The following is an 18766-nucleotide window of genomic DNA, read 5'->3' on the forward strand; positions in this document are numbered from 1 at the left end:
GTGTGAGTTCAAATAAAGTGACCCCATCCAACGTGAGTGACGGACTGTAAATTGTACGGCAACACGTGTTAACGAAACTGAACTCTTACAGACACCGTGTCATGTAGACGATGTTGTTGATATGAGAAGAGATAAAAAACATTAAGAGGCGTCCGATGAGGGGAGCACAGGAGACATGCAAATTGGTCTCCCCATTCGATCTAGTGACTGCGATATGTGGCATCGTGTATGTCACGTACTTGCACAGATAAGGCTGTAGGCGTTCCAATTAGTCGTCGTTTCGAACACCTACTGTTGTGCACAACGTTGCTGAGTAAACTTTGGGAATCAGCCTCTACATAAATTCAACATCCAACTTTCCTCCATGTTGTTACTTAGTTTAGTAAAAACATTTATGAACCCAGAGCATCTGAATTTCTTCCAGCTGGCAGATAGATGTTACGTACATTACCACTCTGTAGAAGTGTTCCAGCAACTGTCGCCTGAAACGTCCTGGCAGATCAGAGCCGTGTGCCGGACCGAGACTGGAATTCGGGACATTTGCCTTTCAAGGGAAAGTGCTCTGCCAGGTAGTTTCATATTACTCACACTCTTTTGCGCAGTGAAAATTTCATTGCGGAAGCCTCGCCTGCTTCAGTTGTCATTTAGGTCCGACAAGCATACATCAAAAGCAACATTCGTTCTGAAACCTGTATCCAAACCATCCAACTCCGTACAATAATAACTAATGCTGGCAGCACCATTATTTACATTGTGCTGTAAGAAGGTGTATTTACTAAAGATCATAGCTGACGTGAGACAATACAGGAGTTCATAATAAGAGCTGTCGCGCTACAGGTAGAGGAAAATAGTTGGGAAAAGTGAAAAACATCTCAGTCTCCCTTTAGTTTTCCCCCGCTTTCATACCCGCCGCTTTTAAGTGTGGATAACACTGAGAACACAAGAATGTCAAATTGAGGGAAGTTACACGCACAGTATATACCTACCGTACGTTGATGGAGGGAGTACGTGGAGACTCACCAGACACGTCGGGCGCCGGTGTAGCCAGTGCAGTGGTGGTCGCCAGCGGGACTCGCTTCTTGTCCTGGACTGGGCTGCCGCCTCCCACCCACTCTGTCCGCAGTTTTCCTCGAGACCCCCTCCCTCCCCCACTCCTTCCCCCTCCCCCCTCCGCACCGACAACGATAACCCTTGTATAGGTCTGACGTTCGAAATATTTCTGCCATGTGATCTTAGCCGAAACACTAAGAATTCTTGCTCTTACGCAAAGGCTGTAAGTGAATTCATATCGCGTATTCTGTCGCCCAGTGGCCATTCTGGCACCGTAATGCAAAGTGATGCATTCGGTATTTCTAAACTGTTTCACCGCGAAATACGGTCCCTTCTTTCAACCATCGCACGAAGCCCCAAACTGCAGAGACTGAGATAAGCGATCGCGGAACAGAGTGGCTGGAACCTCTGACTAGCAGAAAGCCACGTGTGCCACATCAGATGCTGTTCGTTCCCAGCCTCTGTCCACTCCATTCCCCTGCAGCGACGTACTTGTCCACCACGAGGTGTTCATTTCAGTCGCCTTTCCCTCTCCTTGTCCGAGATACGCACCCCGGACAGACCATTATTCGCCCTCTGGAGGCGCCTCTCACTTGCCGTCAGCACTGCGTCCAGCCATGACAGTGGTCTCGTTCCAGCGATGCGCCCTACAATTGATGACTAGATTTGTAGAGTTACAAAATTGAGAAGATCTTGACTGCTTATTTTCACTCGCTCTGCCTAACGGTCCTTGGCCTTTTCTATATCCTTCCTGTTGGACGAGAAGGGGTTCGCACCTGAAAGTGTACAAAACTGTCGATAATTTTGTGATTGAGGGGGAAACCACACGAGGAAGCTGTTTGACACCGAATTTTCGAGATTCTTTTGGGGTAGGAAGATTTAATTAGAATTTGAAGCAATTTTTATACCACTTAATTCATATTTCGAACACTTTTTGTGAATTTTTTTCAATAATTTCAGCCAAAATTAACAAAGTTAGGCTGTGATGTCCGCTGAAGAGTGTGAGTATAGTTCTCCAATTGCGTGCAGTGCAGCCATTCCGATTTTCATCTGAAATCAAAAAGTTTTTGATTTTACATTAATAGCTTATTTTCTAAGAATATGAAGCTCAGTGCAGGTGAAAATAATGAATATTAAAATGTCTGCAGGCGTTGGAACAATTTACTTCGATTTTCAGGATTGTTTTTCTCTAATTAAGCAAAGAAAAATACCCTTAAAACCATGATATCATCTCACACGGTGGTTCAAATATTTCGTAATTTTATAAATAATCATACTATCAAATTTCATAATGATCGGTTCTCTACCTTTTGAGTTAGATTGCACGCAAATATCAAAAAAGTCATTTCGAGATGAACGCTTTTGAAAAATTAATTCTCGGAAACTAGAAATTCAAGGAAGTTAACAATAATGTAAAATGCTTTCCGATCAATCTGCGACTCCAGCAGCAAATAGTAACCCTTCCTCTTCCTCATATGCTTCGTTTTGCGCTTGCAGCTGTTCTTTCCGAGTTTTCTGACCTTCTTTCGATACCAATCAAGTAAGTGTAAAATTCGATGACCCGGTAAAAATGCAACTATTACGTTACTTGAGATATGTGCGTGAATAATGTACTGATGGAAAGAGAAAACTCTCAAGTTTTACATGGTTCTCGCCAAGTAGCAGTAGTGTGCACCCACTTCAGTTCTAGTAAAGACAAGAGAGAGCGTTTTGTGTTCTACGTTATGTGCAGTGCGGGACGGTAATAACTTTTCAGCGTGACTTTCGTACTGGGTATGGTGTGGATCCTGCTACAGCAGAGCTACAGCACATTAGACGATGGCATGAACAATTGCGAGAAACAGGTTGTTTCCGTAAAGGCAAATCGCCGGGACATCTGCGAGTGTCTGACACAAACGTCGAACGCATCCGCCATAGTTCCACAAGGAGGCCGCAGAAATCCGTTCGCCGTGCAGGCCGACAGCTCAAACATGCCTCCGATGTCCGTCTGGCGTGTGTTGCGTAGACGTTTACACGTGAAACCGTACAAAATTCAGCCACTGCAAGCTCTTCGTGAAGGTGACAAACAACAACGTGTGTTCTGTAATTTCGCTGTCAGCAAGACGGAGGGTGACAGTTTTCTTCCACCCTTAGTGTTAAGTGACGACGCAACATTCCATTTAAAGGAAAGGTGGACCGTAATGCTGCGAGAGTATGGGGTACGGAACAACGACATGAAGTTGTACAACGTGAGAGGGATTCTCCAAATGTTAATGTGTTTTGTGCAGTTAGACGGTAAAAGATGTACGGTCCATTTTGCTTTGCCGGGAACACTGTTACAGGAAGCATAAGCCTCGATATGTTTGTGAGCGATCCTATCCCACAGTTGGAGACTGGATTCGAACGACTTCATTTACCAACAGGATTGGACACCACCACACTGGCGTCTGGAAGTGCGGGAATTTTTAAATCAAAGGATTACTGAACGATGGATCGATCACAATGGACCAAATGATTCAGCCTTACATTACTGGCTTCCAGGTCTACGGTCCTTACTGTATGTGATTATTTCTTATGGGGGTTTATAAAAGACTGTGTTTATTTGCCTCCATTACCAACAACAATGAGTGAACTGAGACATCGCATGACAGCAGCTGTGGAGGCTGTAACTGAAGACATGCTAGCTGCAGTGCGGAACAGTTTGAATACCGGATTGACATTTGCCATTCATGTCAAGGGAAGCATATTGAACACCTACGAAAAGGTATGAAAAAGAAACTTTTTCAGTTTCCCGTTAATGAAAAAAGGATATTCATTGTACGAGGGTCACTGAGTAAGTAATGTTCCACATTTTGTTTGGAAAATGCGTTAATGTACAAAGACAAATGTCCTTGTTGATGCTTCACATTTTATGTTTGTTCTGTGCCCGGTGAAGTTTCCAACCGTTCTGGCAGATGGCAGACCCGTAGTACAGCGTCAACATTGCGTCTACATACGACTCACGTTACAAGCAGCATGCTGTTATTGAATTCTTGTGTACAGGAAAACGAACTGGGGTGAACATCCATAAAATTTTGCGTACAGTCTCTGGCGATGATGCAGTTGATAGGAGTACAGTTGGACGATGGGTGAAGAAAGTTACAGCCTCAGGAAATTCAGAAACAGAACTCCATGATCAGCCATGCTCGGTACGTCCTGTGACAGACATTCTGAGTGGTGGGGAACCCATTATTCGTGCCGACCGGCGCAACGCAACTCGACAATTGGCTCTACGGTTGTCGGTCAGCACTGGAAGTGCGTCTGCAATGATCGAGACTCTCGGATATGCAAAGAGGTGCTCACGACTGGTTGCACGAATGCTCTCAGCGGACCACAAGATTAAAAGAAGAGCCATTTCATCTGAAGTTTTGAGACCGACGGAGGGACTTTTCTGTCACGGATCGTTACCGGTGACGAAAGCAGGGTGCGCCACTTGGCGCCGGAAACAAAAAGGCTGTCGATGGAGTGGCGTCATCCTCGTTCACCACAAAAGAAGAAATTCAAGACAACCCCCTCTGCCGGAAAAGTCATGATGACAGTATTTTGGGATTGTGATGGCGTCATTCTGGTAGATGTGATGCCAAGGGAGTCAACCATCAATTCATTGACATACCTGCAGACTCTGAAAAAAGTCATGATGACAGTATTTTGGGATTGTGATGGCGTCATTCTGGTAGATGTGATGCCAAGGGAGTCAACCATCAATTCATTGACATACCTGAAGACTCTGAATAAAGAACCGTTTCCGACATGTGCGATCGGACAAGAATCCAGATCTTGCTCCTAGACGATAATGCATGCACCTCCCCCCCCCCCCCCACTTCCATCTCTTTGCGCCGCTTGAAGATTCTCTACGGGGAACACTGATGATGACGAAAGGTCAAGTTATGCAGTGAAAACATGGCTACGCCCGCAGGACAAGAGCTTTTACCAGCGGAGAGTACATGCTCTTCCACAACATTGGGGTACAGCCAAAGAGCGTGATGGAGACTACGTAGAAAAATAGGACATGAACAAGACATGTTGATGTATATTGTCACAAAATTCTGAGTCTTAACAAAATATATGTTCTGAGGAAAAAATGTGGGGCATTACTTAATGAACCAACCTCCTATATCTTTGTTAGTTTCAAAAATGTAGACGTGCCAAATCGGATGATTCTTTTTCATACACCCTGTATAATGAAAACGGCGATATAATCTGACGCGAACCTGTGTATTAAACATATCATAAAATGTGCAGACAGAGAGTGCCTTTACGTCTTTTTCCTCATGTGCAGCGCCCTTCTTCGCAGTTTGTCTGTTGCTCAGCTGCACTGGTGAGTAATTACTTCTCAGAAAAGAAAAAATAAACCTTGATAGCGACTGCTGGCGGTCGAGGGCAGTGGTTCACAAGCGATATGCGGCGCCTCGCCTTCGCTAAGTCGGCGGCTCCCTACGCCACACCGACAAAGCGCGGTGCACTCGAGAGGCTGTTTCAGTTCGCAGAGTTGCAACATGGCGAGCGAGGCAGGAACGTAGTGGAACCCATCCTCCCCCACCACCTCTAGTGTTTGTGATATGACGTAATAAATTTAAAAAGATTAAATTATTCAAACATATGTTCATTTTGAACTGCGCATCTTTCTCGAGGGTTTGATGTATAAAATATATATGTTCAAGGATTTGTAAGACAAGTTATTCGGTCTTAAGTATGCCAAACTGGAGTGCCACGCTTCTTCACACAGCATTCGTCTATCACACGTCACTGTATTTTGCTCTGTGGAATTCGATCGTGTATATTTTGCAGTGGAAGGCATCAAACGTATATTCAGGGTAGTGGAATTTAAATTGTCCTGAAGTGTCTTTCCTGCTCCTAGTCATTCGGTTTCACATCCTGCCTCCTCCTAAGGAAGAAAAAAAAAACAGTAAAAACAAGAGACCATCAAAACAATACACATCTCTTCAATCCTTAGGTCCCAGAATTTTTTTGTCTCTAATCTTGCTACAGATTTCCATGGTGTGCCTTCCTTACTGTGAAAGAATCTACTACCTCATCAAAGTCCGTCAAACGGTCTGCTATATGCAAAATCAAGATGTCGTCTTCTAATACTGTAAAAGCTGTTAATACGCGTAGTACTCAAGACTTGTGTGGTTTTTCGACTTGATTATGTCTATTTTTCCACTGTCTGCTAGATAAAAAGAACTGCCCTTCCTAATATTGCTGCAATTGTGACACACACCAAATAAGTGAGTCCGTTTTCGCACAAATGATCATTTTTATTTACGTCGCTTACGTAAGTAACATGACAGCATAATTCACGAAGTATCAATATCAAATGCCTATTAGGCCTACTATAAGCAAAAAGTTTTATATTAAGAAATAGTATCACGTTTCGTTCATGAGATCGAAAAATAGTAGTACCAAATCTTTTATATAAATTTGCAGTCGTCATATTCTTCCACATAATTTGTGTGGCGTCGCCGTTTCCTCTCCTTCCTCGTTCTAACAAGAATTTTTTCATCAAATATTCTGTAAGTATTCCTTCCATTGTGAAAGCTTATTCCCTGCTTAATTTCAGTAACCCTGCCAGCACCACAGGTTCAATTATCACGCGTTTATTCCCCGTTCAGGCGTCATTACGTATTCGTACGACTCGTTTTCCGCTCTCTACCGAGAACAGACCTTAATTCGACTGCTAACCGGGGAGTGTACAACTGGTAATGTAGCGATCTGGTAAAAATTTTCTGTCAAAATTTCCTTTTATTGGATAAGCGCAGAAATATAATATGTAATCCGTCTTACCAGTTATTTCCACTCTGATAGTCTGAATTTATGAATTTAACTAATAAAATAACGCTGATAATTCGCACTGCCAATCAACCACATAAACAAACTGCAAATAGCATTCACCCGTTCGGGTTTATTCGGCTCAGCTCGTATAGCACCGTCCTCTGTTTTTATTTCTAGACGCGACGGAATTCCCTGGTAGAGATATCACTTAGACTATGTATACATGCGAAAACAACTTATGATTCTTTCAGATACCAACGTAGAACGTGTTCAAAAATATCCAGAAAACAACTTAGATGCATTTCAAAATCATATGAATTATTGATAGACAACATGTACTGGATGCTCAGGAGACATGTGAAACAAGGTTTCTTTTTTCAAGAATATGTACTTGGCGCCCTGTGAAATTGCCGCTCTGGGCAGGTACTCCTGTCTGCCCCCTCCCCCCGCCCAAATCCGGGCCTGAACTATTTTCCTCGAGCAGTCCTCAGGTGCGTGCAGTGTATGTTGATATTTTTCACGTTAGGTTCAAATGGTTCAAATGGCTGTGAGCACTATGGGACTGAACATCTGAGGTCATCAGTCCCCTAGAACTTAGAACTACTTAAACCTAACCAACCTAAGGACATCACACACATCCATGCCCGAGGCAGGATTCGAACCTGCGACCGTAGCGGTCGCGCGGCTCCAGACTGTAGCGCATAGAACCGCTCGGCCACCCCGACCGGCTTTCACGTTAGGTCGTTCATAGTCATGTGAATTAACGAGTTTTATGAGGCTATTAGCCTTGATTTTTTTCAGACGGCGATGTCATTGGTAGGGTGTGTGAATCATGTTCTGGTTTTTGTTCTATTCTTGTCCTTCCTTTTGTTCGATGGATCAGAGCTGGCAATCTGAAGGTTATGTCACCTCACGTTATCTTTTGAAGATAACACGGAGAAAACGAGTATTCTGACTATCAGTGGCGTGCTGTTGAAAGTTCCAATGGCAGGAAGATGAAGAACAGCGCTGAATCCTGAACAAGGACGAGCTGTTTATCGTATGTCGCATGGAGCAACCAAGCGTAGCTAGCGACTGAAAAGAAGCGCAGGTCATTTTCATTTCGAAGAAGGTCCATAAGACCGAGGTAAATAATAATACGCCTGTATCGTTGACATCAACCAAGAATTACGGAATATGAACTACGCTCACGGAAGCCTACTGTATAAAAATCAACATTGATTCCATGTATAGAGATCTTGGGACACTCAGCTCGCTGTGTTCTTCCACGTGGCCCACTACGGTGTATACACCGGTGGCCTTGTTTGTGACGTTTTCCTTGACTTCAGGGAAGCATCCGACACAGCTTCACACTGCCGTTAGTGATAAAGCAAAATCGACGCTGTTATTGTGGGAGACCAAACACTTCCTATCTCAGACTGCACGAGCGTCTTTATAGCATCTGAAGTGAGCTGCTGAGCATTTTCATGAAGAGGGTCACTGCCCAATGGCAGGGTTCCTCTCCGCTTCTTCTGGACTGCCCCTTAAGGTCGATTTTCTCGAATCGCCTTATCCAACCAGTGAACAAGGAAATCGGCTGTCATTCGCTTCCTTCCCTGACAGCCTGAATCATGGACATCCTGCTTCAAAGATCTTGCATGACTGCCACTCCTTGCTATCACACGTGAGGGTTGTGTTACATGGGCCGCATGAGATCAGGCGGAATCCCTCAGCATAAAGAAATCGAACTGCGGCACACACTTCTCAGCTGGAGCGTGTCTCCGTTGCTTACGCCGCCAGCAGCAGCCCATTTTGTGCTCAGAGCTGGAAAGTGCGACGAGGCGCGACCAGAGGCACTGCACAGCACAGCAAAGTTGCCTGGAGTCCATTTGACAGTGAAATCCAACAAATAACCAGCATTTCTCCGGAAATATGCGCAACCACCGTTGTGATCCTAAACAGCAGCGAACGAAAAAAAGGAAAAATAAAACCAAGTGCAGAAAAATCGTCCAAAGAAATCTTAAAGCGATTTTGTACAAGCTTCAATTATTACTGCTTACATTGATCAAAATTATGTTTGCTTCTAGATTTACGGCAGTATCAGGCCTAGGATGTATAGTTGCTGTTTCGTCCGTACGTTGGCCGTTTTCAACACAGCTTGGAACGCACAAATTGGTGTTACACTTTTTCCAGTGTGATAAACTCGGCGTTACAATATATCAGTACGGTTTTAGCGAGAGGAAAAACATCTGCGAAAGTATGTCGAATGAGGGAAACTAACATCTTGAATCGTGTTTTCAAATCCATGTGCAGAATTACAGGCTTCATCGTTCTACTTATCTAGAGCTATATTGTCGTTGAAAAGTGAAGCTAACTGTCTGCTATATGAGGATTTCACCAAACGATATGCTGTACTGCACCACACGGCTCATGCTCAAGGCATTCGTTTGTTTAATTTCTCCTATAGAGCTCAAGTGAATTAGGTTCAGGTGGAATGGAAGGAACTAGACCATTTAAAGTGAGGAAACTATTACTGCACTTACCTCTGACAAGACTAGCAACACCACTGAATTCAAATGATGAGCGAAACGGTGACCCGACATTGCATTAGAAGACGTGTCCACACAAATGACCGACAATAACTGCAGCTCCGTCGTAGCTCTGAGAATGTTCATTACCTTTAAAAAAAATCTTTGTTCGACTTCAGCAACAGCTGTGACCTAGCGAAGTATTGGGAAGACATACAAGAAAAACTGAGGCAAAATTCGATTCACATATCGCTTTCTGTATTCTATGCGTGAGCGTCTCTGCAACAGAAGTATTCAGTTCATTCTGTGTTAGATTTTACACTCGTGCAAGCACACCAAAAAGCTTCCAAATTTTGCTTAAGCTGTTTATTTGTTGAAACTTCCTGGCAGATTAAAACTGTGTGCCCGACCGAGACTCGAACTCGGGACCTTTGCCTTTCGCGGGCAAGTGCTCTACCAACTGAGCTACCGAAGCACGACTCACGCCCGGTACTCACAGCTTTACTTCTGCCAGTACCTCGTCTCCTACATTCCAAACTTTACAGAAGATCTCCTGCGAACCGCACATTCTGTTTATTTGTTGTATTCACAGAAAAGAAATTCCGCAGTCCAGCGTTAAACCAGCTTCTTTATAGTGGAACATCTTGAAAGTCTCTTGCGATGTATGATTCAGTTGTAGGTTAGTGTTATGTTCTTCTCCTGTTGCGAACTGCGGGCACAAAAACTGTGCCGCAGAGTCCCACGCACATACTAGTGCAGCCCTGCTTGAGGTTCCAAGGTTTCACCGCCTAGTTGTGGCTGCGCGGGGTAGCTGCGCGGTCAACGGGGGCGCGTTTCTACGGTTCGGTCGGTTACCCCCGTCGGAGGTTCGAGCCCTCTCAGCGCGTGTGTGTGTTTTTCGTAGCGTAACTTTCTTTAAGTTAGGTTAAGTAGTGCGTAAGCCTAGGGACCATTGACCCCAGCAGTTTGGTCCCATAGGAACCTACCACCACCACCGCTTGCCTGTCCTCCTGTGAATCGGTGCTTAGTTACTATTTTTTCTAAGAATCATAAAGAAAACAGCATTTATTGAAATCTATTGTATAACATCGAATGTGATTTTACCGAATATTATGTCTGCCTCCTGTAGCTCAATGATCAGCGCGGAAAAAGGGCAATACGAAAGACCCGGGTTCGATTCCCGGTGGAGTCGGAGATTTTTCTCCGCTCGGGGACTGGGTTTTGTGTTGTCCTAATCATCCCTATTTCATCCCCATCAACTCGCAGGTCGCCGAAGTGGTGTCAGCTCGAAAGACCAGCATCCAGCGAACGGTCTACCCGACGGGAGGCCCTAGCCACACGACATTTATAAGGAATATTATGTTATTCAGTATGTATAGCGAGCAAGCAGTAAAGCAAACGAAAGAAAAATTCGGAGTAGGAATTAAAATCCATGGAGAAGAAATAAAGACATTGAGGTTCGCCGATGACATTGTAGTTCTGTCAGAGACAGCATAATAACAGGAAGAGCAGCTGAACGGAATGGACAGTGTCTTGAAAGGAGGATATAAACTGAGCATCAACAATAGCAAAACGAAGGTAATGGAATGTAGTCGAATTAAATCAGGTGATGCTGAGGGAATTATATTAGGAAATGAGACACTTAAAGTAGTCCGCCGGTCGTTGTGGCCGTGCGGTTCTAGGCGCTTCAGTCTGGAATGACCGCTACGGTCGCAGGTTCGAATCCTCCATCGGGCATGGATGTGTGTGATGTCCTTATGTTAGTTAGGTTTAAGTAGTTCTACGTTCTAGGGGACTGATGATCACAGAAGATAAGTCCTATAGTGCTCAGAGCCATTTGAACCGTTTAAAGTAGTCCATGAGTTTTTCTATTATGGAGGCAAAATAACTGATGATGGCCCAAGCAAAGAGGATATAATATCTAGACTTTCAATAGCAAGGAAAGCGTTTCTGAAGAGGAGAAATTTGTTAACATCGAGTATAGAATTAGTCTCGTGAAGCCTTTTCTGAAAGTAGTTGTATGGAGTGTAGCTATGTATGGAAGTGAAACATGGACGAAAAATAGTTTGGACTAGCAGAGAATAGAAGCTTTCAAAATATGGTGCTACAGAAGAATGCTGAAGATTAGATGGATAGATCACGTAACTAATGAGGAGATACTGAATAGAATAGGAGAGAAGAGTAATTTGTTCCGTAAGTTGACTAGCAGAAGTGATCTGTTGGTAGGCCATGTTCTGAGCCATGAAGGGATCATGAATTTAGTATTTGATGGCAGAGTGGAGGGTAAAAGTCGTAGAGGGAGACCATGAGATAAATACACTAAGCTGATTCAGAAGGCTGTGGGTTGCTGTAGGTACTAGGAGATGCAGAAGCTTGTACAGGAGAGAGTAGCACGGAGACCCACATCAACCCAGTCACTGGACTGAAGATCACAACAATAACAACAATACCGAATTGGTTAAACTATCTAAGGAGTGATATTAAATTCTAATTTTCGTTTTGGCTTCACCTTTGTTCAGAGTTTTAAGGCGATGGGGTGGTGGTAAGTTCCTTTGGGATCAAACTGTTGATGTCATCGTTCCCTAATTTTACACACTACTTAACCTAACTTACACTAACTTACGCTATGGACAACACACCCACCCATGCCCGAGGGAGGACTCGAACCTCCGACGGGGGGGGGGGGGGGGGGGGGGGAGCCGCGCGGACCGTGACTAGACGCCTGAGACCGCGCGGTGTAGCAGGGTCACTTACAGAGTTAATTATGTGTGTTCCTTGTCATATTGCATACCGTCAACAACTATTTTGTTAATTGCTGTTCTTCCTGGTGTAGCGACTTTAGAGGAAGGCAGTCAATATACCGAAGCGGAAGTTGCCTTGCCATCTGGGCAAGCGAGAACATGGTTACTGTGCATCGAGTATACTTTTCACCTAAAGCAAGTTAGCCATAATAAGCATTGCCAAAACTGGGGTTTAATGTCTCTTGCATCAGGGAGAGAGGGCCGTATCTAATTCAGTGGGCAGGCTGTAGAGCTGAACTTAACAACGACCTGCAATAAACCCTAGTGCCAACGGCCTCGCCACAGTGGTAACACCGGTTCCCGTCAGATCACTGAAGTTGAGCACTGCCGGGCTGGGCTAGCACTTGGATAGGTGACCATTCGATCGGCTGATTGGTGTTGCCAAGGGGGCTCCACTCAGGCCTTGTAAGGCAAACTGAGGAGCTACTTGACTGAGAAGTAGCATCTCCAGTCTCGTAAACTGACATACGGTCGGGAGAGCTGTGTGCTGACCACATGCCCCTCCATGTCCGTATTCAGTGACGCATGTTGGCTTACGGTGACACGGCGGCCGGTCGTTACAGTTGGACCTTCATGGCCTGTTCGGACGGAGTACAGTTTTAGTTTATAAGAATTCCTATTGTGTGTCGAGGGAACATAGATGTGTGGAGAGTATATACATACTTCATTAAATATTTTGTCGTCTTTTGACGCTGCAGGATCAGGAAGAAAAGCTATTAACAAAATATTACTAGTTGTCTTCACTTTTCTGAGCGCCTGCAGCTTTGTTGAAATGTGTGTGAAATCTTATGGGACTTTACTGCTAAAGTCATCAGTCCCTAAGCTTGCACACTATGTAACCTATATTATCCTAAGGACAAAGACACACACACACACACACACACACACACACACACACACACACACACACACACTTCCATGCTCGAGGGAGGACTCAAACCTCAACTGGTACCAGCCGCACAGTCCATGACTGCAGCGCCTTAGACCGCTCGGCTAATCCCGCGCGGCCCCTGCAGCTTTGCTGTATAGTTAAATAATGAGGGCACACTGTCAGGTAAAATGTTATGGAGGTATGGTAGTCCTCAATGAGGATCTCTGGGCGGGGGAAACTCGGGAGGATGTCATCAACAGAAAAAAAAAACGAAACTGGCGTTCTAGAGGTCACAGAGGGGAATATGTTAGCCGTTTAAGTTGGTTAGAGAATTTAAAAAGAAAATGAACAGGTTCAGTTTATTTGCAGTGGGAGTAGTGAAGTGTGGTAGGACGAAGGATAGGACTTCTGGGGAAGTCAATATAGGTTTACCAATACAAAGTCAAATGGGGTAATGTACGAGGTGTGGCTAGAAAAAAACCGGACTAGTACTGGTGAAACAATAAAACGAATGCAATAAGGCTGAAAGTCGCGTGGCCTGTCACGTGACTCTCGCTCCGCCTACTGCTCGAGTTTCATCTGCCTCCTGCACTCAGTCTGCCCGTGGCGTCTGTTTTAAGTAGTTGACGTTTTGTCTGTGCGTCGGAAAATGTTGAGTGTACAGAAAGAACAGCGTGTTAACATCAAATTTTGTTTCAAACTAGGAAAATCTGCAAGTGAAACGTTTGTAATGTTACAACAAGTGTACGGCGATGATTGTTTATCGCGAACACAAGTGTTTGAGTGGTTTAAACGATTTAAAGATGGCCGCGAAGACACCAGTGATGACACTCGCACTGGCAGACCATTGTCAGCAAAAACTCATGCAAACATTGAAAAAATCGGTAAAATTGTTCGACAAGATCGCCGTTTAACAATCAGAGCAGTGTCTGAGTTAACAGAAGTTGACAAGGAAACTTGTCGAACAAGTTTACCGATTTTTTCAATGTTTGCATCAGTTTTTGCTGACAATGGTCTGCCAGTGCGAGTGTCATCACTGGTGTCTTCGCGGCCATCTTTAAATCGTTTAAACCACTCAAACACTTGTGTTCGCGATAAACAATCATCGCCGTACACTTGTTGTAACATTACAAACGTTTCACTTGCAGATTTTCCTAGTTTGAAACAAAATTTGATGTTAACACGCTGTTCTTTCTGTATACTCAACATTTTCCGACGCACAGACAAAACGTCAACTACTTAAAACAGACGCCACGGGCAGACTGAGTGCAGGAGGCAGATGAAACTCGAGCAGTAGGCGGAGCGAGAGTAACGTGACAGGCCACGCGACTTTCAGCCTTATTGCATTCGTTTTATTGTTTCACCAGTACTAGTCCGGTTTTTTTCTAGCCACACCTCGTAGATGCAGGTCTAAGAATGAAGAAGAAAACGGAAACGTGGCTAACGCACTGTAAACAGCGCAGAGAATGCATTATCATGGCGAAGATAAACAGGAAGCTAAAACCAACCAGAGCAGTACAAGTTTTATACGTCAACCAACTTCGCAAATGATACATAAAATGAAACAACTTAATATGAAACAATAGAAATTATTCATAAGTTAACGGAGAGCAAAATTTAATATTGGTAGAGGACTGGTATTCGAGTGTAGGAAAAGGAAGGGAAAAAAAATTCGCAATGTGATCAAAAGTACCCGGACACCAGCAAAAACATATGTTTTTGGTATTAGCTGCATTGTGCTGCAACGTACTACCAGGTCCTCCATACCAGAAACCACAGTAGTCATTAACCATCGTGAGAGAGCAGAATGGGGCGCTCTGCCGAACTCACAGACTACGAATGTGGTCAGGTGATTGGGGTGTCACTTGTGTCATACGTCTGTACGCTAGATTTCCCCATACCTAAACATCCCTAGGTCCACTGTTATGGATTTGATAGTGAAGTGGAAACGAGGAGGGAGACGTACAGCAGAAGAGCGTACAGGCCGACCTTTTGACTGACAGAGAGCGCCAACAGTTGAAGAGGGTCAAAATGTGTAATAGCCAGACATTCATCCAGACCATCACACAGGAATTCCAAACTGCATCAAGATCGACTGAAAGTACTACGACAGGTATATGAGAGGTGACTGAAACTTGGATTTTGTGGTCGAGCGGCTGCTCATTAGCCACACATCACACCGGTAAATACCAAACGACGATTCGCTTCCTGTAAGGAGCGTAAACACTCGACGATTGAACAATGGAAAAACGCTGTGTGGAGTGACGAATCACAGTACACAGTTTGGCAATCCGATGGAAGGGTGTGGTATATCGAATGCGAAGTGAACGTCTTTTTCCAGCGTGTGTCGTGCCAACAGTAAAATTCAGATGGCCAACAGTAAACTTCTACACGTGTTAGTTGTAAATAAGCTGGAAAACAGTAACACTAGACAGAACGGTGGACGAGTATACTCCCATATCTTGTTAAGCTGGTTTCTCAGACCCCAGCTTCCATACCTCAAATTGTTCAGTGGAGCAATCTCTATGTCCTGTTGAATTTTTGTTCGGCCTTACGGAAACACCCGGTAAGTAATGTTAACAGTATCGGTCCTTCGACACGTCCTTCTGATGCGAATGAAATCACCTTTCCACTTGACGATGTAGTTCCTTTACGAGCAGCGTGCTGAATTCTGGCCGCAGGGAAGGCTTGAGCCTGGTCCCCTGACCGGCGACGTCTTGTTTCCTCAGCAAACGGAGAGCCTGCACTGTCCCAAGTGACTTCCTGAAGTCAGTAAACTAGGAGGAATCAAGCTGGCCGCCGATGTCTACAGCGCTGTGACACTCAAGGAGAGTATGTGATACGTGAGCATAAAACTTGTTCCATAACTCAACAGCAGTTTGACGTCAGCAACGATTGCTTCTAATTTAATTCTTGGAAAATGTCATGACTTGTGCTTTTTTCATTTACTTCGTTGCTCCACTTGTTCTTGTTTTAAAGCTGTTCTTTTGGTTTTTTCCATTCGAATTTTCATTAGAACGGCAACAAGAAATAAACTCTCCTTTACTTCGTGTTATCTGGTCGCAAAACGGCACGCTCTGGTGAAGACGAGGCCAGCGCTATCGCTGGCGACCCCTACGCTGTTGACCCGCGACGAGTCCAGGGAGCGCCTGAGTGTTTTCCTGGTGGACAGTCACTCATCAGTGCAGCTGGCCAGTGGTTTCAAGCAAGCTGCGAAACCACAACTAAATAATTCGACTGTCATTCTACGACGAAAGGAGTTCCACCAAACCTTCAAAAATAATTGTATCTTAATGTCTGATGATGTGTTCATTGCACTGGTATGATTTCACGTTGTTACATTTCATCTCTCTCATTCTATTAAGTCCATTCATTTCAGATAATTTATTTTACTCAAATATGACCTATTATATTTATTTTTCTCATATTAATTGAAAATATATATGGGTTTTGGGAAGATCAGCTATTAACATTACCATATCTACAGCATTTATTGCAAAATTACAAAAAGTCTTAATTGCATCATATATCCTCTAGGAGCTGAAGATACTGGTACTCCTGCATATTTTCATAGAGGGCCCCAGTGAACACGCAGAAGTGCCACAACTCGATGTGTCATGGACTCCACTATTGTCTGAAGTAGTGCTAGAGGGAACTGACCCCATGAATCCGGCAGAGCTGTCCATAAATCCGTAAGGGTACGAACGGGTGGAAAGTTTTTCTGAACAGCACACTGCAAGGCATCCCACATATGCTCAGTAATGTTCATGTCTTGGTAGTTTAGTGGCCAGCGGAAGTGTTTACACTCAGAAGAGTGTTCCTGCAGCCACTCTGTAGCAATTCTGGACGTGTGGTGGTGTCGCATTGTCCTGCTAGAAATGCCCAAGTGCGCCAGAATGCACAATGGACAGAAATGAATGCAGGTGATCATACAAGATGCTTACATACGTGTCACTTGTCAGAGTCGTATCTATACATATCAGGAGTCCCATATCACTCCAACAGCACACGCCCCACACCATTATAGAACAGTGAACAGACCTCCTCTGACATGCAGGCCGCATGGATTCATGAGGCGGCGTCTAGACGCTAGATACAATTTCAAACGTGACTCTTCCGACCAGTCAACATGTTTCCAGTCATCAACAGTCAATATCAGTGTTGACAGGCCCAGGCGAAATATCCTCAGACCACTGGAAGAATGTGAGAGTTCCTATTTCACATAATGCAGATGCTCACAAGTGAAATTTCTACAGACTCACAAATTTAGTGAGGTACAGTCGCCATATGTTCAGACGAACTATTTACGGAAGAATGGAAAAAGTGACAAAAAACCCATGTCGGGGGAGATAAGCATATGCTCCAAGGAAATGCAGGCATACACCAGGCTGCACTTACCCTGCAACTTTCTCTAGAACAGAAAGGAAAACATTTTTTATAGCGTTTGTAGATTTAGGGAAATTTTTTGACAATGTTGATTGAAATACCTCTTCGAGTTCTCAAAGACACTGAGATGAAATATACACTCTGTGATCCAACATATCCGGACGTCCCCAAAAACGTGCGTTTTTCATATTAAGTGCATTGTGCTGTCACCTACTGCCAGGTACTCCATACCTTCGACCTCAATAGTCATTAGACATCGTGAGAGAGCAGACTGGGGAGCTCCGTGGAACTTACGAACTTCGAATGTGGTCAGGTGATAGCGTGTCACTTGTGTCACACGTCTGTACTCGAGATTTCCACGCACCTAAACGTCCCTAGGTCCACTGTTTCCCATGTGATACTGTAGTGGAAGCGTGAAGGGACTCGTAAAGCACAAAAGCGTACAGGCCGACCTCGTCTGTTGAGTTACAAAGACTGACGACAGTTTAAGAGGGTCGTAATGTGTAATAGGCAGACATTTATCCAGACCATCACACAGGGATTCCAAACTGCATCAGGATCCGCTTCAAGTACTATGATAGTTAGCCGGGAGGTGAGAAAACTTGGATTTCAGGGTCGAGCGGCTGCTCGTAAGACACACATCACGCCAGTAAACGACTAACGACGCCTAGCTTGGTTTAAGGAGCGTAAACATTGAATAGTGGGAAAACGCTGTGTGGAGTGACGAATCACCGTACACAATGTGAAGATCCGATGGCAGGGTGTGGGAATGGCGAATGCCCAGTGAACGACATCTGCCAGCATGTGTAGTGTGGTGGTGTTGCGGAGTGATGGTGTTTTTCTTGGAGGGGGCTTGCACCCCTAGTTGTTTTGCGTGGCACTATCACAGCACAGGACTAAATTGATGTTTTAAGCACCGTCTTGCTTCCCACTGTTGAAGACCAATTCGGGATGTTGATTGCATCCTTGAACAAGATCGAGTAGCCGTTCATAATTGACGGCCTGTGGCGGATTGGTTACACGACAAGAACCGGGATGAACTGGCTTGCACATAGCCCTGTCCTGAATCCTATAGAACACCGTCGAGATGTTTTGGAACGCCGACTTCGTACGAGGCCTCAGCGATCGACATCGACCCCTCTCCTCGGTGCAGCACTCTGTGAAGTATGAACTGCTGTTCCCCAAGAAACCTTCTAGCACCTAACTGAAGGTATGCCCGCGAAAGTGTAAGCTGTCATCAAGGCTAAGGGGGGGGCCAACACCAAAAGGAATTCCAGCATTACCGATGGAGGGCGCCGCGAACTTGTAAGTCATTATGAACCGGGTGTCTGGATAGTTTTGATCAGATACTGTTGTGATAT

At 44.6% G+C, this 18766-nt stretch overlaps 1 protein-coding gene across 1 annotated transcript in view; it reads right to left on the reverse strand.

Moving 5' to 3' along the window:
- The window catches only part of LOC126426592 (ankyrin-3-like), a 53953-nt gene extending 52284 nt beyond the window's left edge, over positions 1 to 1669 (reverse strand). The window contains exons 1-2 of the mRNA XM_050088486.1: positions 1648 to 1669; positions 1021 to 1113 (exon numbers count right to left, since the gene is read on the reverse strand). Coding sequence (XP_049944443.1) covers positions 1021 to 1113; positions 1648 to 1669 — 115 coding nt within the window. The remainder of the gene's footprint in view (positions 1 to 1020; positions 1114 to 1647) is intronic.
- Between the last annotated feature and the right edge of the window lie 17097 nt (positions 1670 to 18766).

Source organism: Schistocerca serialis, chromosome 11, assembly GCF_023864345.2.
Source record: "Schistocerca serialis cubense isolate TAMUIC-IGC-003099 chromosome 11, iqSchSeri2.2, whole genome shotgun sequence".
Classification (NCBI taxonomy): domain Eukaryota; kingdom Metazoa; phylum Arthropoda; class Insecta; order Orthoptera; family Acrididae; genus Schistocerca; species Schistocerca serialis.